Genomic DNA, 20,402 nt, shown 5'->3' on the forward strand with positions numbered 1-20,402 from the left:
CCCAGCTAGCAATGTCATTAAAAATTATTATAACTCTTCCCAGGGCCACTCTTAGCTTGCATAATGAATCAAAAAATGTTAGAGAAATGTCCTCAAGTTTTTACAGAATTCTTCAGCACCTTAGAATAGAGTAATTTTTATCAGTTGATGTAATTGGGTTTAATATAAAAGCCTACTTCCAAAAAAATGCAACCCATGGGGCTGGCGTGCAGCTGACTGAGTGCTTGCCTAGCACGCAGGAGTCATTGGGGTCAGTTTCTAGCATAAACCAGACATGATGGCCACACCTATTACCCAGCATGTGCAAGTAGAAGCAGGAGTTTATGATCATCCTTGGCTGCATTGGGAGTTCAAGGCTAGCCTAGGCTACATCACACACACACACACACACACACACACACACACACACACTCCCTTTGTTTATAATAAGCATTATCAGCTCTGGAGTCTCAGACTTCTCCCCCGTCCTGAGCCTTCATGAGGTCTCCCGAGTCATCGCCTCCGCCTGCTTCTCTCAGAAGTCAGCCACCCTCACTTCTTTTAAAAATGAACTTATCATACATACATACATACATACATACATACATACACACACTGATGTATTTATTGTGTGTATATGTGTGTGCATGTGCACATGTGTGCTGTGCCTGTGAGTGGAGGTCAGAGGACAGTTGGAAGGAGCCAGGGTTCTATTTCCACAATGTGGGATTGAATTCAGGTGACAGATTTGGCAGCGAGTGCCCTTACCTTCTCCGGGCTCCCCCAACCCCCACATGTTGCCTGGCCTGTGAGCAAAGCCTCCGTCCTGTACCTGTTGGGCAGTAGAAGGGACACCCTGTTTCGTAAGGGACTGCCCTCACCCTCAGGGAGCAAAGGTTGAGGAATCCTAGCAGACCGGTGTGGCCGGCTTCACTGATCTACTGTCCTGTCCACGTTTCCACACGGCTGGCCATGCTTTTTTGATGTTTTCCTCACTTCCTGGTAGCTGAGGATCTGAGGTTCCAGGATGGTGGCACTGAGGAAGAGCCTTGAGCCCACCTAGGTGGCTCTATTCTAGCCTCATCTGTCTGTCATAGGCTGAGGTGCGTTCCCTGTGAGGTCTGTGAGCCATTCAGGCAGATTTAACTGGACCCACAAAGTGGACTGTGGGAACCCAGACTCATCGGCCCTCAGCTAGGAGCACAGGTAGGACTCTGGACTTGCGGCTGGTATCTGAAGTTGAGGGGTGTGTTGTGGGGATCAAACCTGTGGTATGTGGGATCTAATGTTGTCTCTGGGCCATGGAAGCCTGAACTAAACCCAGGGACCCGGGCTGAGATTGGCTGTGGCTTGCTTGTAGCTTGGGGAGCGACCCTACAGCCTGGGTCGGAAGGGGCTCCCGTGAGCCGGTGGGTGAGTGCCAGGGAGCAGGGCTTTATTCCTTATCAGTGGAATCACCTTTAGTTTTGATTTCAGATTGTCTCATAATTGGACAGAGCTAGGCTCACTGGACAAAGTCAGACCCACACAGCTTAACTGAGGTCTTTTATCATGAGCCACCGATCTGGAGTGTAGACTTCAGTGAAGGTTTAAGTTGATTATCGACGTGTGCTGCTGGCAAAGCCGTTGTTATCTCCCACTTCTATTGCCGTGTGTAACTTCTTCGTGTCCTTTCCAACTCCTGGCATTATTTGCCTCCTGTTTTCATGTGTTTGTGTGTGTGAGAGAGAGGGGTGGGGGAGAGAGAGAGAAAGAGAGAGAGAATTTTAATGCATAATTGTGTATGTGTGGTATAGTGTATATTTGTGTGTATATGCATGCTTTTATGTGTGGGCACACGTGTGTATGAGTGCACTTACATGTGTGTACATTCATGTGGAGATCCAAGGTTGATGTAAGGAATCAACTTCTATTGATCTTCCACCTTTATTGAGGCAGGTCTCTCAATCAAACCCAGAGCTCACTGATGCAGCTAGTCTCACTTGCTCTGGGATCCCCGTCTTCTTTTTGCCCCTGGGCCTGAGGTCTCCCCACCAGTATTTGCCATTGGATTCTAGTCATTCTGTTTGTGTGTATTAGTGTTTCATTATCATCTTTGAACAAGGATACTTTTTTTTTTTTATAAATTGTGTTAAAATACATGTTTGTGAACGAACACTTTTAAAGCATATCATTCTGTACCCTTCCCGCCCCACTCCCTTAAATTGGCAGTTCTGGGGATTGAACCAAAGGCCTCATGCATGCTAGGCAAGCACTCTACCATTGAGCTACAGCCTCGGTCCTTAATTCTGTGCCATTAGTGCATTTAAACTACTGCATACCCACCACTGCCTGGTTGTTGTACATTTTCACCACCCATAAACAGCCATGCACCATCCATCACCTAGCAACAGGATTGCATCCAGGGAAATGTATCAATAGCCGATTGCATTGATGTGTGGGCCTTCCAGGGCATGCTTGCCCACAGTAAGCCACGACGACGTCACCAGCATGAGACCATCTGCTTTGCTTTGGGCATGTTGGAGGCGGCTTCTCAGCAGGTCCCTCCTCCTTCCCTTTGCTCTGCTCTTCCTGCTCTGTTGCACAACAAACCAGTGCTCAAGTGGACCACGCCACATCAGTTGCCCAAGGTCGACCTTTAGCCTCACACTGGAAACCCTGTTTCTAAATGTGACTGAGTGGGTGGACTGTCTCAGCTCAGCTGCTTGACAAGGGTACGTATCTTAGGCCTATGTGAGGGCTCTGTGTGTGTGTGTGTGTGTGTGTGTGTGTGTGTGTGTGTGTGTGTGTGTTGGGAATGGTGGGCAGATCCATGCACCTGAACTAAGGCCACTGTTGGTTTTTTTGGATACTGAGTTCTTCAGGTTAGGCTACAACCATTCTAGAGAATTCTCCAGCATCATTAGTTTCTCTGCAGCTCAGCTTTGTTGGCTTTTGCTTTCGGTTTCCTATGTGTTTGTCTGTTCTGTGCTCTGGAGACCCTCCTGGCTACTGAGAGCATGGAGTGCCTCAGACACTGAGTCCTGCCTTCTGTCTGGTAGCTGCTCAGCCCGCAGCTCACCCAGCACCCTGGGGCTCTGAGGCCTCCCTCTCCCCTCTGTCCACTCTTGTTTCCTGGCCTGTAACATGTGCTTCCAGGTCTCCTGCACTCTGGGTCCATTAGAGCCAGTGCTTTGTGCTCTGGCTACAAGTCCAGCAGGTTCTAGAAGCTGCTGAGTCAGCCCAGGAGCTGGTGTTTAGAAGGCTATGCTCAAGGCCCATGTTTGGCTACTGTTTTGCTGTGTGGTATCACAGCCTCTCTGGGCTGTTTGGTGTCGCTGGCTGAAGTGGTTGAGACAGTAGATGACTCTGATTGTCCCCTGTAATCTGTGGAGTCACAGCGTCTGTGCTATAGAAGATAAGTGCCAGTGGTCTCAGTGTGTGGTCCCAGGGCTCCAGAGCTGGGGACGGGGATGTTCCAGGCTACCCTGCAGAATGCTGCGTAGAAGAGGTCTGTCTTCAAAACAGGCAGAAATAAGTGATTGAGACAGTTCTCCAGAGACGCTTAGGCGAGTTTCCAGAGGATCCTGAGATGAGAATGCTCTAGGTCATCAGATACTGATTGCAGTCACATCCAGTTCCTGTGCTGTGTGGCAGGTGCGTGTCTTTGGATCTGTGTCCTTTCATCTTTATAGTGTCAAGAAAGTCCGGTAGTTTCCAGGCCTGTGTGGAGACGAGTGGCAGAGTAGAGGGGCCTGTGAAGCTTTGGCACAGAGGGGTCTGTAACAGTCACTGCCAAGGGTGACAGGCCACAGAGAGGGCAGCTGTTTCCAGCCAGCTCCTCCTGGGAGTGGACCTGGGGCCAGGCTGGCCATCCTCACCATGATGGCCGCAGGCAGATTTGATGGCTAAGCAGTGGAATGGGGAGGGACGGGAGGAAAGGTCAGAGACAGATGGGAGCTTGCAGTTGGGTCCTGTTTGATGAGTGGCCCTTGCTGGTCACTGTTAATGTAGCCATGACGTACTCCTGAGGCCTGCAGTGACATGCAGGGTAGGAAATCCCTGCACACAGACTTGTTTAATTTGGCCCTTGAGTGCTTCTAAATTAGTCTAGCAGTTAGAAATCAAGGGACCTGGGGCCTGGTGAGATGGTTCAGTAGGTCCACCAGCTGAGTAAGCTTGAAGACTGGAGTTTGGTCACCGTGACCCATGTGGTAGAGAAGGGAACTGATTTCCACACATGTGCACTGTGGCATGTATGTCCCCAAATAAATAAATGTGAGTTTAAAAATTAAAGAAGTCAGAGAATTGTGTGTGAAAAATTCAGATCCTGAGTCTCAGAAGCAGCATTTGGAGGACAGAGAAGGGCTGTGGGTGGTGGGTACCCCAGAGGAGGCTCTGTAACGCCCATGGCCTTTCTGTAGCTGTTCAGAATCATTTCTGGGCAGAGAGTGACTTCCTCATGCTATAGTTCTACAGATAGAGAAACTGAGTCCAGATGGATGAAGATGGAGTTTGGATGGGGTTACAAGGTACAGTGTGGGCAGAACAGTGCTTTAGCCCCTTTCTCCAGACTGTTTGCCCACCAATGCAGGGTTACACAAGGCTGTTTCCAGAGTGTTCTTTGAGCATGTTCACCCTGTACCCCTCTAGCCACCCTTTCTCAGCCTCTCCCCACCTCCATCCACCAGCTTTGTCCCTAACAGTCTAGGGTCTGGACAGTTCTATTTTAGCTTTTCTGTTACCTGTACCTCTCCAATATTATGGATCTGTATAAAATCTAGGAGCTAAAAATGGGAGAAAATGCAGGGCATTTGCCTCTCTGAGACTCCCTTAATTTGTTCAGTGTGAAAGTCTCCAGTTACATCCATTTTCTTGCAGATGGCAGGACTTCATCCTTCCTTATGGCTGAAAAGTGGTCCATTGTGCATAGAAAGCGCACTCTGTATCCAGTCCTCTGATGCTGGGCACCTAGGCTGGTCCCACAACTCAGCCATTGTGAATGGTGCGCAGTCAACACTGATGTGCAAAGATCTCTGGGGTGTGCTGACTTGGAGTCTTTTGAGTGAATACATAGAAGTGGTTGAAGCTGGTCATATATTTGGTTTTGTTTTTTTGGTTTTTGTTTTGTTTTGTTTTGGGAAGCCTCCAGACTGTATTCTTGAAGCCTTGCTATAGGCTGGCTGTCCAGCAGGTGGCAGTGTGGTACTGCTTCTTCCCTTTTGTACTTGAAGACTTCCTCTTCCTGCCCCTCTGTTCCTATTTTCTGCCTTCCCGGTTTGCCCTCTTTTATCCCTTACTTCCCTGATGTTTCCCCTCGCCTTCAGATCTGCGAGTGCTCAGGAGTGTTTTGTGCTTTGCTCCCTAACAGCTGTTCTCAGGGCCCAGAACCCCTCAGTTCCTGCATGGCACAGAAGCAGCAGCCCCAGAAACCAGGGGATGCATCCCTTCTCCATCTGGGGGTGGCCACCTCAGAGTAGTTATGTGCTCTGCAGAAAAGGAGCCCCCCTCCCGGAGAACCTGACTTTTGTTTTGTTTTGTTTTTTCGAGACAGGGTTTCTATGTGTAACAGCTCTGGAACTCGCTATGTAGCCCAGGCTGGCCTCGAACTCATAGAGATCCACCTGCCTCTGCCTCCCGAGTGCTGGGATTAAGTGTGTGAGCCACTACGCCCCGCTGTGAGAACCTGACTTCTAAGTTTCTCTGAGTTTTAAACCTGAACGCTAATTTAGAGCCGTTGACTCTGCTGTAAGAAAGAGGCACCTGGTGGTTCACCTCAGCACAGAGCAAATCCTCGGGTGGAGGGGCCTCCTTGAAGCCCCCTCTGAGGCTGTGGATTCTGTCTGAGTCCCTGGGAATGGAGAGAGCCATTCCTGACAGATTCCTGGAGTGCCCTGCACCCTTTCCTTCCTCCCAGGAAGCTCTGAGGGGCACCGTTTTCTTAGCAGGTGGGTCATTCCAGACCTAGGGCTTGGGGGATCCTGAGGGATCATGGGAGTAGACTTCCACGGCAGGTATAATGTCGGCGTTTCCCCAGGACTTGGTACTTCCACCACCCTGTGACACTCTCTTTCCTACCAGACAGAGAGCTGGGGACATGAGATGACCTCTTCAGCAATGGCTGCACCTCCTACATGCTGGAGCTGGCACTTCATCCTGGGTCGATGGGGTGAATGATGAGGCATGCCACCCCGGCTGCCCTGGCTGCCCTTTGTTTATCTGAACACTTCCAAGCACTTTGACTTTTGAAGCGACGTCCTCAGGGCTTTGTTTGAGGTTGGGCCGTGATTGGAGTCCTTTCTCCTGAGTAGCTCTTGGCTGGGGGGAGGAGATGTGGAGAAAGTCCTGCCTGGCATATTGTGTAATTGTGTATGTGCTGAGCACTGTGGGAACCTGGGGGACTGGTCAGGCGAGACTTCACAAACACAAACTGGCATTTGAGTGACATTTTAGGGTACGGTGGTGTGGGCAGTGAACATTCTAGAGGTGTCTAAAATAGCTGGTTAAAGAAAGGTTGTGTGTGTTGGGGTGGGGAGCCCTGAAGAATGGCAAGAGGTTGGTGTGTCTTACCTGAAGAGGTAGAAAAAACCGCAGGGGCTGAGCTGGGAAGAGTGGTTCAGGTGTGGGCTTGGGTGCTTCATCAGAGGCAGAGCCGTTCATGGATTGTGACCCTTAAGGCAGGCCTGTGGTGATATTTTGTTTGCGATCTAAGAAATAAAGTTTGCCTGATGATCAGTGTGAAGCTAAGCCACTAATTAGCCATAGAGGCCAGGCGGTGGTGGCACACACCTTTAATCCCAGCACTCGGGAGGCAGAGATCCATCTGGATTTCTTTGAGTTCAAGGCCACCCTGGTCTACATGAGATTAATCCAGTCTAACAGAGAAACAGGTTGGTGATGGCTCACACCTTTAACCCCAGCACTAGGAAGGTGGAGACAGGAAGGGATATGGCTGAGCAGAGAGAGGAATATAAGGCAGGAGGAGACGGGAACTCATTGCATTCAGTCTGATTCAGGATTCTGGAGACAGGATCTTGCCCCCTTTCAGCCTGAGGATTCCTAGAGGTAAGAAGTCTCTCTGATGGCTGACTGCTCTGCTTCTCTGATCTTTCAGCTTTCACCCTCGATATCTGACTCCGGGGTTTTATTGTTAAGATTAATTAGGATTCATGCTACACAGGCCTTCATGTGCTTCTCTCTCCAGTTTACATGGAAGGTGCCGTGTGCTCGCCTCACCTTGCCAGGCACTCAGGGCTGCTGTGACCATGCCCTGGCATTGCCTGTGTGGCTAAAGATGGCTAGCGCCTGCACCTGGGCAGGGGCAGGGACACAGCTCGAGAGTCTCGTCTGTGGCCCACGTGGGGAGCCTCCTCTACCCATCTCCTGGGGTGATGTCATGGGAAATCCCAAGTTTCACGTGCATGCGTCCAGAGATGGGCAGCGGTGGCAGAAGGACCTCCTGTTAGCTGCCACCACCTGCTTAGTCACATGACCGGGACTAACAAGGTCATCCGTGCTCCTGGGAATCTCAGCTTCTTCACCTATGAAGCCGAGCAAATAGAACCTTGTCATCACTTTCCAGGTGGGACAGTCTGCAAATACCTGGCTGTGGGTTTCGAGTGTTGGCAACATTCCTGTGGAGTCTGTGTCCCTTCATACGTGTGTGTGTGTGTGTGTGTGTGTGTGTGTGTGTGTGTGTGTGAGTGAAATGTGTGTGGAGGCCGGAGAACAACCCTGGGTGTCATTCCTTGGACACCTTGTTTGTTGAGGCAGAGTCTCTCACTGGCCTAGAGATCACCAAGCAGGCTGGGCTGCTGGCTAGCAAGCCTCAGGGACCCCTCTGTCCCTGCCTCCCCAGAGCTGGGATGACAAGTGTGCACCACCACACCCCAGCTTTTTTATGTGGTTCCTGTCCATTGACCTGGGGTTTCCTCATGCATGTATGGCATGCAGTTTGCTGACTGAGCCACCCCCGAGCCTCAGGCCCGGGAGTCTTGGTAGTTCTTTATGCTACATTTGCCCACCCTCAGGCCTTGGTGTGTCTTCTCCGCCAGCACACTCATGCCCATTCTCATAGGAATTCCGCAGAGCCTGAGGCCAAGGAGAGATCCCTGGCTGCCTACACATGACCTTCCTGTTTAATTTTCTGTGTTTTGAAGGCAACTGAAACCTTGCTTATGTCTAGATGGTTGGCCACATTACAAAATGATCAAATACCCTGGTGTATGAGAATGCATTTTGGCCCAGTCCTGGAAGGACAGATCAAGTCCCGGTGGCTAAGCAGCTGACAGCTCAGACATGCTCTTCTTAGAGGGGATCTCCACTCTCCACCCACCCCGGCTCTGTCCTCTTCCCCACCGTCACACAACAGGGAGACACCAGAGGATGGCACCTGTCGTGTGGGTGTTCCTGGGGATGTGCTGCCCACTCTCCCGCAGACAGGTTCGTTTTTGAGCAGCCATGCAGGGCTGGTTTGGTCAGAGCTGGCTTAGCCAAAAGATGCCACTGACTGGCAGCAGCTGTCTTGATCCCAGGTCCCCTTCACATACCGTGGTCGTGCAGAAGCTGGCAGTGGGAGGAGTCTCCCCGAGTGGCACTGGACTTCTCACCTCCTGGTGAGGAGAGGGAGTCACTCACTGTGGGCCTGTGTGAACAGTGTTTCCCTGGGAGCTGAGCAGGAAGGGGAGGTCCCTGTCTTGAGGACGTTGGGCTGTCACTTTCTGAGGGCGGTCATGGCTTCTGTTCTCCAGACCTTCCTTTGGGACACAGCAGGTCTGGTCTAGGCTTTGCTAGTTGAGATGCGGAATATGCTGGGGCATGCCCTTCTCATGTTAGGCAGAGACATTCTCCCTCCGCAGGGCCGTAGCCCTAAAGCACCATCAAATCCCCGTTGCCTTACCTTCCAATCATTAATTCTTCTCTGAGCACTTTGAGAAACCATGCTGGCTTCCTGCATGGGAATGTTCTGCAGTGAGATTTACAGACTGAACTGAGCGAGGCTGTCCAGGCTGTGGGGAATCTCGGGGTGGGCGTGGACAGCCAGGCCCACCCCGAGAGGGACAGTTCACAGATGTGTCTTCCTGAGTGATTTAAAACACTGTGAGGGTGCTGTAGGGCCACCTCATCAGGAACAGAGGAGCAGGACCTGCCTCCCCACCATGTCACTGCCTTCTTCCATCTTGCCTTGGCTGCTCCAGGGGGAGGAGGGGGAGGGGAGGCCCAGCCTAGCTGGTGTTCTCATGTGGCTCTCCCTCCTCCCTCCAACAGTGGCCTCCCCTCCTAGTGCCAGTCAGTCATTTCTTCTGAGCGTGTGCTCAGGGCTCGGCTGTTCCCCTTTAATTGCCCCCCCCCTGTTTTAGCAGTACCCCTCAGCACCTCCGCTTCCCCACGTGGCAGGTGGTCCCATATTCCAGAGTGTCCCCTCCCCTGCCCTTTCCACCTGGAGCACACCAGAAGGTGACCGGGCCTCATCTCCACCTTTATCCAGGTCCCCACATTCCTTGACTGTCCACTCAGAGTGTTTGCTGCCTTTCTGATTGGTTTTTCCCAGCTGGAGACTGATTCTTAGTGCAAAACCCAGAGTTCACTGCCCTCCCTGTCCACACAGAGAGCAGTTGGTTCCGGGTTGACAAGACCACTGCTGCTCCCAGACAGTTTACTGTTAGAGGCTCCCGCTAACAGGGCTGAGCTCGTGGCTGATGCCAGAATTCCATCATTATTTGTCCTTGTGAGTAAGCGCGGGGTAGAAGTCTGCAGGGTGCCATGGTCTGTGTCCTCATTCCATGTGTCACACGGCTGAACTGCCGTTCAATTAAAAAGACTGCTTGGGTGGAATGTGGTTATATTTTGTTGGTGCTCTAACAAATGGAGCTAGCCACTAGAGGCCAGGCAGTGGTGGCCCACACCTTTGATCCCAGCGCTTGGGATCTCAGGAAATACGAAGTGATGGCTGGGCTGAGACAGAAGTGATACGGCAGGGTGGGTACGGGAGCTCGGGCCCTTTCCGTCTGAGGATTCCTGGAGGTGAGAGGACTTTCTAGTGGCTGGCTGTCGTCTTTTTAAGAAGTTGCTGCCGCCTTTTAAGCCAGGGCTGTCCGAACCAGCCCTGCAGCTCTGCCGCTACCAGCAGCACTTTGGCTGGCCGTGGCCGGAGGGAAATCGGTTCCCTCAGGCACTGGCTCTCTCAAAGCTACGAGGAGAACTTAGCTAAGCCTCTGCCCTCTAAAGAACTCCAGATCCAAAGGTTGAGGTGGAGTCTGCTCCTCAGAGGCTGAGCAGCCAACAGCTCACCTCCTCGCCTTGCTCGTCCTCCACAAGCCCTCTCGCAGCCGGGCGGTGGTGGCGCACGAATTTAATCCCAGCATTCGGGAGGCAGAGCCAGGAGGATCTCTGTGAGTTCGAGGCCAGCCTGGGCTACAGAGCGAGATCCAGGACAGGCACCAAACTACGCAGAGGAAACCTGTCTTAAAAAAAAAAAAAGGGAAAGGGCCTGGAGAGATGGCCCAGAGGTTAAGAGCACTGACTGCTCTTCCAGAAGTCCTGAGTTCAATTCCCAGCAACCACATGGTGACTCACAACCATCTGTAATGAGGTCTGGTGCCCTCTTCTGACCTGCAGTCATACATGCTGTATACATAATAAATAAATAAATCTTTTTTTAAGTCCTCGTGCTTCTCCTCGCCCTCCTTACAAACCCTTCTCCACCTGGCTCCTCCCTACCACTTCCTGTCAGCTAGTTGCTGACGCAGCCTCCTGGCCTCAGGTGAATTTTATTTAATCAAGCACATCTTTGCATCATTAAACAAATGTTCCAGAGCATAAACAAAAGTAACACACCTTAAAATAATATTCTGCAACAGCTAGAGACTCCACTTCTCTGATCTTTCAGCTTCACCCCCATATCTGACTTTGGGTTTTTATTATTAAGACCATTATTATTAGCATTTGTGCTACAGGTGGGCTGTGTGTGGGAGGTTCACCGTCAGTTGACTGTATTTAGAGTCACCGTGGAAACACGCCTCCAGGTATGCCTGTGAGGTTGTTTCCAGAGAGGTCTCACTGAAGTGGGAAGACAGCCCTGCATGTGGGCGGCACCAATCCATCCACTGGACTCGCGCGCTGAGAGGAAAGCAGACCGCCAGCCTCGCTCCAGTGTTCTCCATCTCTGCTTCCTGACGGGCTGCAGTGCCACCAGCCACTTTGTGCTCTTGTCACTGGGCCCTGCCTGCCACAGTGGACCGTGTCCCTCAAACTGTGAGCCAAAGTCAGCCCTTCCTCCTTAGTTTGGCTCTTCTCAGGGGTTTGGTCAGAGCTGCGGGAAAACCACCCACCATGCCATTCCAGGCTTTGCTACACTCCCGCCTGAGCACAGTGGACCCGGAGCTGTGGGGTTCATGGGCAAATCGAGGACCTGTGTGTGAAAGACTGCCATCGCATAGCCGGATGAGTTGTGTGCCACAGTGCTCGGACGACAGAACCTACTCACAGAGTGACGGTTCTGACAAGGCACGGGGAATATAGGGAGGAGTTGTGTTCTAGCTGTGCCTGGGAGGAGGGTGGTGGACACAGGGGAGCACTGTGTGGGGAGGGGGGGGGACAGGGGGAGTGGGGGGGGGGGGGGGCACGGGGGAGCACTGCTGTGCCTGGGAGGAGGGTGGACACGGGGGAGCACGGTGGGAGGGGTGGTGGCCGGGGGACGGTGCGGGAGGAGGGGGACACAGGGGGAGCACTGCTGTGCCTGGGAGGAGGGTGGACACAGGGGGAGCACTGCTGTGCTGGGAGGATGGTGGACCAGGGAGCACTGCTGTGCCTGGGAGGAGGGTGGTGGACACGGGGGAGCACTGCTGTGCCTGGGAGGAGGGTGGTGGACACAGGGGGAGCACTGCTGTGCTGGGAGGAGGGTGGACACAGGGGAGCACTGCTGTGCTGGGAGGATGGTGGTGGAACGGGGAGACTGCTGTGCCTGGGAGGAGGGGGTGGACACAGGGGAGCTGCTGTGCTGGGAGGATGGGGTGGACAGGGGAGCACTGCTGTGCTGGGAGGAGGGGGGGACACAGGGGAGCACGCTGTGCTGGGGGGGGGTGGACAGGGGAGCACGTGTGCTGGGAGGTGGTGGACACAGGGGGAGCAGCGTGCGGGAGGAGGGTGGGGACAGGGGAGCACGCTGTGGCTGGGAGGGGGTGGACACAGGGGGAGCACGCTGTGCCTGGGAGGAGGGTGGTGGACACAGGGGAGCACTGCTGTGCCTGGGAGGAGGGTGGCACAGGGGAGCGCCTGGGGGAGGGGGTGGACACGGGGAGCACTGCTGTGCCTGGGAGGAGGTGTGGACACAGGGGAGCACTGCTGTGCCTGGGGAAGGGTGGACACAGGGGGAGCACTGCTGTGCCTGGGAGGAGGGTGGACACGGGGGAGCACTGCTGTGGTGAGGCCAGCACTGATGTTGTGCTCTCCTATGTCCCCTATGCTCTGGTATTCAAAACATGGCTGGCTGGGTGGGTGGACAGATGGAAGGATGGATTGATGGATAGAATGAAGGAATAATGGATGGATAGATAGATGTATAGATGGATGGATGGATGGATGGAAGAATGGAAGGAAGGAAGGATAGATGGGTGGAATGAAGGATAGAGGGAAGAATGAATGGATGGATGATGAATGAAGAAAAAGGATGGATGGAAGAGTAGAAGGAAGAGAGGATGGATGGAAGAATGGAAGGAAGGAAGAATGGATGGATGGATGGATAGATGAAGTGGATAGATGGATCAATAACTTAAATATAGGCTAGATTCTAGGTGAGGGGAGGGCACAGATGGTAAGTGCAGCAGGAAGCGATTGGGTACTTTGGTTAAATGGTGACTTGGTTGGCTCCAGAGCAAATGCTTGAGAGAAGACAGCAAAAAACAAACAAAAACCCCAACAAAACAGCAACAATGGATGTAAGACTTGGAAGGTGAAAGCTTGAAAATGCCGGTTCCCTTCTCAGACAGTAGGCACTCAACAGTAGGAGCTACTATGGGAAGCAGTCATCACACAGAGTCTAAGGTTAGAATACTAGTCTCTGCTCGGTGGGGCGGCGCAGGCCTTTAACCCCAGCACTCAGGAGGCAGAGGCAGGCAGATTTCTGTGAATTTGAGGCCAGCCTGGGCTACAGAGCAAGTTCCAGGACAACCACAGCTACCCTGTTTCAAAAAAAAAAAACCCAAAATTATGTCTTTGTTGACTCATAATAATTATGCATGCTTATGGGTACAGTGCTACAGTTTAGCACATGCATATAGTTTATAGTATCCAGTCACACTATTGATTTGTCTGTTACTTTAAACATGCACCTTTTATTTCATGGTGTTGGGATCCTTCAAAATCCTCTCTACTTGTTATTTTGAAATCTACACTTAGTGGCTGTCAATCACAGTCACTATATGTACTGGCTAGTTTTATGTCAACTTGACACAAGCTGAAGTCATCTGAGAGGAAGGAACCTCAATTGAGAAAATGCCTCTATAAAATTGGGTTGTAGACAGGTCTGTAGAGCATTTTCTTTAGTGATTGGTGGGTGGGGGTCATCCCTGGGCTGGTGGTCTTGGGTTCTGCAAGGAAGCAGGCTGAGAAAGCCATGGGAGGCAAGCCAGTAAGCAGCCCCCCTCCATGGCCTCTGCATCAGCTCCTGCCTCCAGGTTCCTGCCCTGACTGCTTTTGATAATGAACTGTTACATGGAACTGTGAGAGATAGAAACCCTTCTCCCCAAGTTGTGTTTGGTCATGGTGTCTGATCACAGCAACAGTAACCCTGACTAGGACACCATACTGGGATGTTCAGTGTTCTAAGCTATGCTCAGTATCTACCTGTACCCTTTGCCCATTAGACATCTCCACCTCAACAACTCTAAGTCTTGAGAGTAGATTTCAAATTAGAAAAGACCCCGATACATCCTTGCCTGGATTTTGCCTGTTGCAGGTGGGTGGCAAGACACGTGTGACGGTGTCTTAGCTCCCTAAGGCCACACTTACACCCCTATCTTCTTCTCTCTAGACGTGTGCAACAGCACCAACCTTCCAGAAGTTGAGATCATTAGCCTGCTGGAGGAGCAGCTGCCCCATTACAAGCTAAGAGCTGACACCATCTACGGTTACGACCACGATGACTGGCTGCATACACCTCTCATTTCCCAGATGCCAACATTGACCTCACAACCGAACAGATTGAAGAGACGCTGAAATACTTCCGTAAGTAGCTGGCCCCTTCTGTGGGCACAGCAGTGTGATGACCAGTCCTTCCTTGCTAGGGCCCCAGGTCAGGTCTGCCATGAGTCCCCGTGACGTCTGTAGAAGGGTGGCCAAGGGGGATGTGGCCTTAGGAGTGGGCTAGCCATGTTAGGAGGGGTCTTCTTGATCTGAATGAGTAGTGGGGAACTACACAGAATAACTTAAAACTGTTCTCATCTCCCTTCTTTTCTGTTTTTAAAAAAATAATTGTTATAGGTATTGTGCATTATTTTATGTGTGTGTTTTTCTGCCTGTCAGTATGTGCATCATGTTGCATGCAGTGCCTGAGAAGGCCAGAAGAGGGCGCTGGATGCTCTAGTACTGGAGTTACAGATGGTTGTGAACCACCTTGTGGGTGCTGGGAATTGAATCTGCATCCTCTGTAAGAGCAACTAATGCTCTTAACAGCTGAGTCATCTCTCCAGCCCCATCATTTCCCTTTTTTAACTCCATGGAGAGTGAGTCTGTCTGTATTTAAAAGCAAAAGTCACAGGAAATCTAGGCAGCTTCCTCCCATAAAGACGTAGCAAGGACCAAGGTTGACTGACTAAGCTGGAATTCCAGGAGTCAAATCACTGTAGCAAAGTTATGCCACTGGGTGGCAGAGCTGCTATTTAAGGACTCAGAGATGTAGGAAGGAGGGAGGGAGGGAGGGAGAGAGAGAGAGAGCGAGAACGCAGTGTGATAAGCTGGTGCTGCTGACAGAGGAGCATGATTTTAAAAGTTAATATTTAATGTTACTAATACTTATTCAAGTGACAGCTGCCTTTCATTCCTTCTTCCTCTCCCCTTCTGTCTTCTTCCTCTCTATTCTTTTAATGCTGGCATTTGAACCCATTTGTATATGCTAGGCACTAAGCAAGTACTGTACCAGTTCTCAATGCATCCAGACTTTAAAGGGATGCCTTTTATAATAATTCTGTTTGTTTGTTTGGACAGAGTCTCACTAGGTAGCCCAAGATGGCCTATGTAGTCTAGGCTAGCCTCAAACTGTGGTGATCCTCTTGCCTCAGCCTCCAAATGCTGAGAGTACAGGAAGGCACTGCCACACCAGGCAGTGAAGTCTGCTTTACTTCCTCCACAGAGAGATAAATCCAGGGGCTGGAGAGATGGCTCAGCGGGTAAGAGCACTGACTGCTCTTCCAGAGGTCCTGAGTTCAATTCCCAGCAACCACATGGTGGCTCACAACCATCTGTAATGAGATCTGGTGCCCTCTTCTGGCCTGCTGTCATATATGCTGTATACATAATGAAAAAAAAAATTAAAATCTTAAAAAAAAAAGATAAATCCAGAGCCTCCAACATGCGGGGCAAGTGCTGTGTCATCGAGCTAGCCTCCGTCCCTGTAGTTCTGTTCTTTAGAAGGTCACATGTTCTGGGACTGGAGAGATGGCTGAGCAGTTAGGAGAGAGGGCTGCTCTTCTAGGAGACCAGAGCTCATTCCCAGCACCCATGTCGGGCAGTTCACATCCATCTGTAACTCCAGCTTCAGGAAACCTGATGCTCTTCTGGCGTGTGTGAGCACTGTACTCATCCATATGCCTATACACAGATATACACATATACATGTAATTTAAAAAATCTGAAGACGAAATTAATATCTCCTTTGTCATTTACATATCTCTTTATTTCTCATTATTATACCCCGTATGTCATCATGCTACCCTCTTTTAAAGACAACCCCGCTTCTCTGGTGGTAATGTCACTGAGAACCAGCTCGTGGTACATCATTGAGCTTTCTGCAGTTTTCACTAGCCTAGACCAGTCGCTCCAATTTCCAAGATCATTTATAATAAACACATTAGCACTGAAGGCCCCTGCTTTAGGGTGTGTTCAGGACTGTTCTCAGTATTAAATACTAATAAGGAAGGAATTTTGTTTGGATTGACCTGTGAGTTTATCCTCGATGCAATCCACACAGTATCTTTTTGAGCACTGCTGATAACCAGTGTCAATAAGAACAAAAAATACAATAATCCCATGCCTAGAGTGTCTCATGTACCTCACAGTGGGTCAGAGTTCTTCGTGAGTCAGTTTTGTTTAGCCAGGGCATCCACACCGGCAAGGGATGTGGGATTGTGCGTGGGAAGCCACGTCACTTCTCTTGTAGATTTGGTATGTTTTTTCCTACTGTGGAAGTCCACAGTAGAATTATTTTTGAGAAAGTCTGCTGTGTTCCTTGCTCTTCTGTCAGAGGCTCACTCTTGTCTCTGCCACGGGAGACTCCTGGTTCCTCCTCACACAGCGATTGGCCATGGACATGTGCAGTGTAATTAGAGCATCGTTCATGGATGCACACGACCATTTTACAGGACTGTCACAGAACTGATCCGTTGCAGGCAGGCGAGGCTGCTTTGCTCCAGCACCAGCCCACAGCTCCTAAGGTCTTTTTTATCAGGAGACGCAAACAGGGATGCCTCTCTCGTTTATTTTCAGTCACGTGTGTAAGAAACCCTGTTAGGATCACCAGTGGTTCTGCAACGTATAACACAACTGGAGAGGCCAGAATGAGCATGGAGCAGGTCTTACAAGTGCTTATGGCTGGGTGTGGCCAAGTCTCCTTGCTTTGTTCTTCCTGTGGATTCTGTGCTCAGAGCCAAGTGGCTGGTTAGCTGTCTTGATCGATCTGGAGAGATGGCTTAGCAGTTAAGAGCCCTTACCTGAGTGCAGTCCAGCACCCACATCGGGCAACTCACAGCTGCTCCACAGGATTGGGTGCCCTCTTCTGGACTCTGCAGGCATTGCACTCACAAGTGCACATACCCACAATTACACAAACACATATAATTATTTAATTATATAATTAAAAATAAAATAAATCCTTTCTTTGCATTGACTTTGAAATGCAGGACTTAAACTGAAGTTCTAGGACCCCCAAATGGTCCGTAAAGAGAATTTAGAGTTTTGTGAATTTCCATTAACTTCAGACTGAAATGTAACGTTATCCTCCACAGTCAGACTGGCAGACAAGGCTGGGTGTGAGCAGCAGAATATGCAACTTTGTTACCAGGGAGGACAGAGCCGCTTGTTTGCTGAGCGGCAGACACCGAAATGTGCCTCTCTGCCCATCACTGGGTTGAAGATGCTGGGTATTGTTTCCGGTGCAGTGGATCTCCTTATTTAATGTGTTTACTAGGTAGCTCTTATGTTATGGCTTTGACTCTCCTTGGGTTTTAGTAACTACGCAGATACAGCTGTTTCTCTTTGCACAGACATACGTGCAGGTGGTGTGTAGAAGGCACAAGTTAGGGGCCCTACTCTGGTGTCCTGGTTTTTTATTTGTTTGTTTGTTTGTTTATTCTCAAGAAAGAGTTTTACTATGTAGCACTGGCTGACCCAGAACTCAAAGAGATCAACTTGTCTCTCTCCGCCCCCCCCCCCAGTCCTGGGGTTAAAGGCATGTACTGCCATGCTGAAAATGCCCCATAGGCCCATAGGGAGTGGTACCATTAGGAGGCGTGGCCTTGCTGGTCTAACTGTGGCCTTGTTGGAGGAAGTGTGTCACTGGGGGGTGGGCTTTGAGGTCTCAGAAGCTTCCAGCTGTGACGATAACAGACTAAACTCTGAACTGTAAACCAGCCCCAATTAGATGTTTTCTTTATAAGAGTTGTGGTCATGGTGTCTCTCCACAGCAGTAGAACCCTGAGTCAGACACTATGTGTCCCTTGCTGGCCTGGAACTCACAGAGGTCACCTGCCTTTGCCTCCAAAGTGCTGGGATTAAAGGTGTGCGCCACCACGCCCAGCTCACCTTATGTTGTGAGACAGGCTCTCTCACTGTACTTGGAGATCACTAGCTCAGCTTGACTCTGGTCAGGGAGCCCCAGAGGTCCTCTCTCCTCTTTCACAGAGCTGGGGTTGCAGGTGTGTTCCAACATGCCTGGCTTTTTACCGGGTGCCAGGGATTGCACAGTTGTGGACTGTTAGTTAAAGATGTGTTACAGTCGTTTGCGCTGTGGAACATTTGTTTAATGATGCAAAGATGTGCTGCATTCTTTTATGTTGCATTTGTTTAACTCTGTGAAGCCGTGTTACTTTGTCTGTCTAAAATACCTGATTGGTCTAACAAAGAGCCAATAGCAAGGCAGGAGAAAGGATAGGCGGGGCTGCCAGGCAGAGAGAATAAATAGGAGGAGAAATCTGAGGCAAGAAGGATGGAGGAACAAGAAAAGAAGGGGTCAGCCACCCACCCACACAGCCAGACACAGAACAAGAAGGAAAGAAAAGATATACAGAAATAGAGAAAGGTAAAAGCCCAGAGGCAAAGGTAGACAGGATAGTTTAGGTCAAGAAAAGCTGGCAAGAAACAAGCCGAGCCAAGGCCGGGCATTCTTAAGTAAGAATAGGCCTCCACGTGTGATTTATTTGGGAGCTGGATGGTGGGCCCCCAAAGAGCAAAGTGTAAAAAAAACAACCAACGATAAGGTGCTTTATCAACTGAGCTATCACCCAGCCCTGTGTGAGTTTTGTGTGTCTGTTTACACATCCGTAACCCAGGTGATGCGTGACTCAACACAGTAAATCACGGGTGTCAGGCCATTGTGAGTGTCCTCCTGTTCCCTCCTAGGTCCACTATCGACATTGTGTAGGGCGGTGTCCTCTGTTGCCGGTGGAGTTGGGGGTACAGGACTCCCTAAGGTGAGAAAACAGAAGTGGGTAGTTACATCTTACTTTGCAATCTGAGTAGACTCTTCCTGGCTGTTGTGTTTGGGCTAAGACTAGGTGCCCCTCTGGCTGACGAGAAGGAAAGTTTCCACATCTTCCTTTAGGAGTGGCTTCCCTCCACATCGACCTTTTCAGAGTCCTCCAGCACTTCCTGGCTAACTTACGATGAATCTGAGAAATGCAGAGAATAAGAATGACTTCCAAAGTACATGCACATGAGTATGGGGTATTTGAGGTCAGATGGCCGAACAGGAAATAAGAACGGTTCATGCTTAGCACTTCCTGTGTGCAGGGCGTTCTCATCCTCACTCCTGCTGTCCCTATTCATAGCTGAGAATCCTAGGAACCAGAGAAGTTAGGAAGCTTCCCCAAAGAGACACAGCAAAAAGGGTGCTGATAGTCAAACATGGGTCACCTTGTCATGTCCTGCCCACTCTGAGAGCAGCTGAAAGGGGAGAGAAACCCAAGGCTAACACTCACCTGATAAAACACAACAGACAGAGCTCAGTTCCTTGAGACCTCAGTGTTAGGATATGTTCAAAACTGATTTATTTATAAACTATGTATTCAACAGAATTCATTTTCCATAACATGTGATACATAGCCGGACACAGTTTCATGTCATTGCTCTGTGATGTCCAGCTGCCTCGTGTGGTCTGATGGTGTCCTGTGTGCGACAGACCAGTCAGCAGGCACAAGGGGAAAGGCCACCATGTGTGTTGTTAGGTGGACATGCTCCTGTGGTCGCTCTTCCCTGGCCTCTTACGGTTAACACGCATTGATCCAAGAAGGAATTCTCTGTGTCACACCTGGGGTCTGCTGACCACCCCGCCTCTGAGGTGAAAGGGCAGGTCCCCAAGCAAACAGGTTTCAGAGCACTGGCCCAGTGTCTGCTTTCACTGTGAAGTAATCCAACCAGCCATTGTGTTCAGGGTAGGTCAGGCACAGCGCGCCTTCTAGTGCTTGAGATTCTGCCGAGGTTTTCTGACTAAGAAGGTGAAAGAGAGGGTAAAGACAGACAGTCTTGGAGTGTGACTGGTCATTTCAGGGTGTGTGTTTCGATCTTCTCCATGTCCTCACCCGGGACTGTGGCGTGTGCAGGTTTGTGGTGGGGTAGTAAGAACAATGGTCTCCTCTCTAGGACATTCTGTCCTCTGTACGGGTTGATGCTCTAACACCCTGAATGAACTGCCCTGCTCTTCCTAGCAGGTTGGGGGCAGCATCCAGCCCTGTGCTGGCCAGATGTGGGAACACACTTCTGCCCTGCTTCAAGGACTCTTTTCCTGGCTGATCTCACCTACTGAGGGGCCTCTCCTCAAGAGAGCTCCTACTGGTAGGATACCAGGGTGCTGATTAAATATGAAGAGCCTTATTCAATGTGTCCCCACTGGAGTTCAATCCATTATGCAGTTAAATCATTTGCAGCAGAGTTCTCCCCATCCCTCACCTCCTGTCTTCATCCCCTCACCCTCCTCTTCCTCTCCCCCTTGCCTCCTCCCCTCCTCATCTTCCCCTTTC

At 50.6% G+C, this 20,402-nt stretch overlaps 1 protein-coding gene across 1 annotated transcript in view; it reads left to right on the plus strand.

Annotated features, from left to right (window-relative positions):
- Positions 1–20,402, plus strand: part of Trak1 (trafficking kinesin protein 1) — a 104,345-nt gene that overhangs the window by 16,091 nt on the left and 67,852 nt on the right. Inside the window, 2 exon segments of the mRNA XM_028861383.2 lie at positions 13,988–14,119; positions 14,122–14,181. Of these exon segments, the coding sequence (XP_028717216.1) occupies positions 13,988–14,119; positions 14,122–14,181 (192 nt within the window).

The sequence above is a fragment of the Peromyscus leucopus genome, chromosome 7, assembly GCF_004664715.2.
Source record: "Peromyscus leucopus breed LL Stock chromosome 7, UCI_PerLeu_2.1, whole genome shotgun sequence".
Classification (NCBI taxonomy): Eukaryota; Metazoa; Chordata; class Mammalia; order Rodentia; family Cricetidae; genus Peromyscus; species Peromyscus leucopus.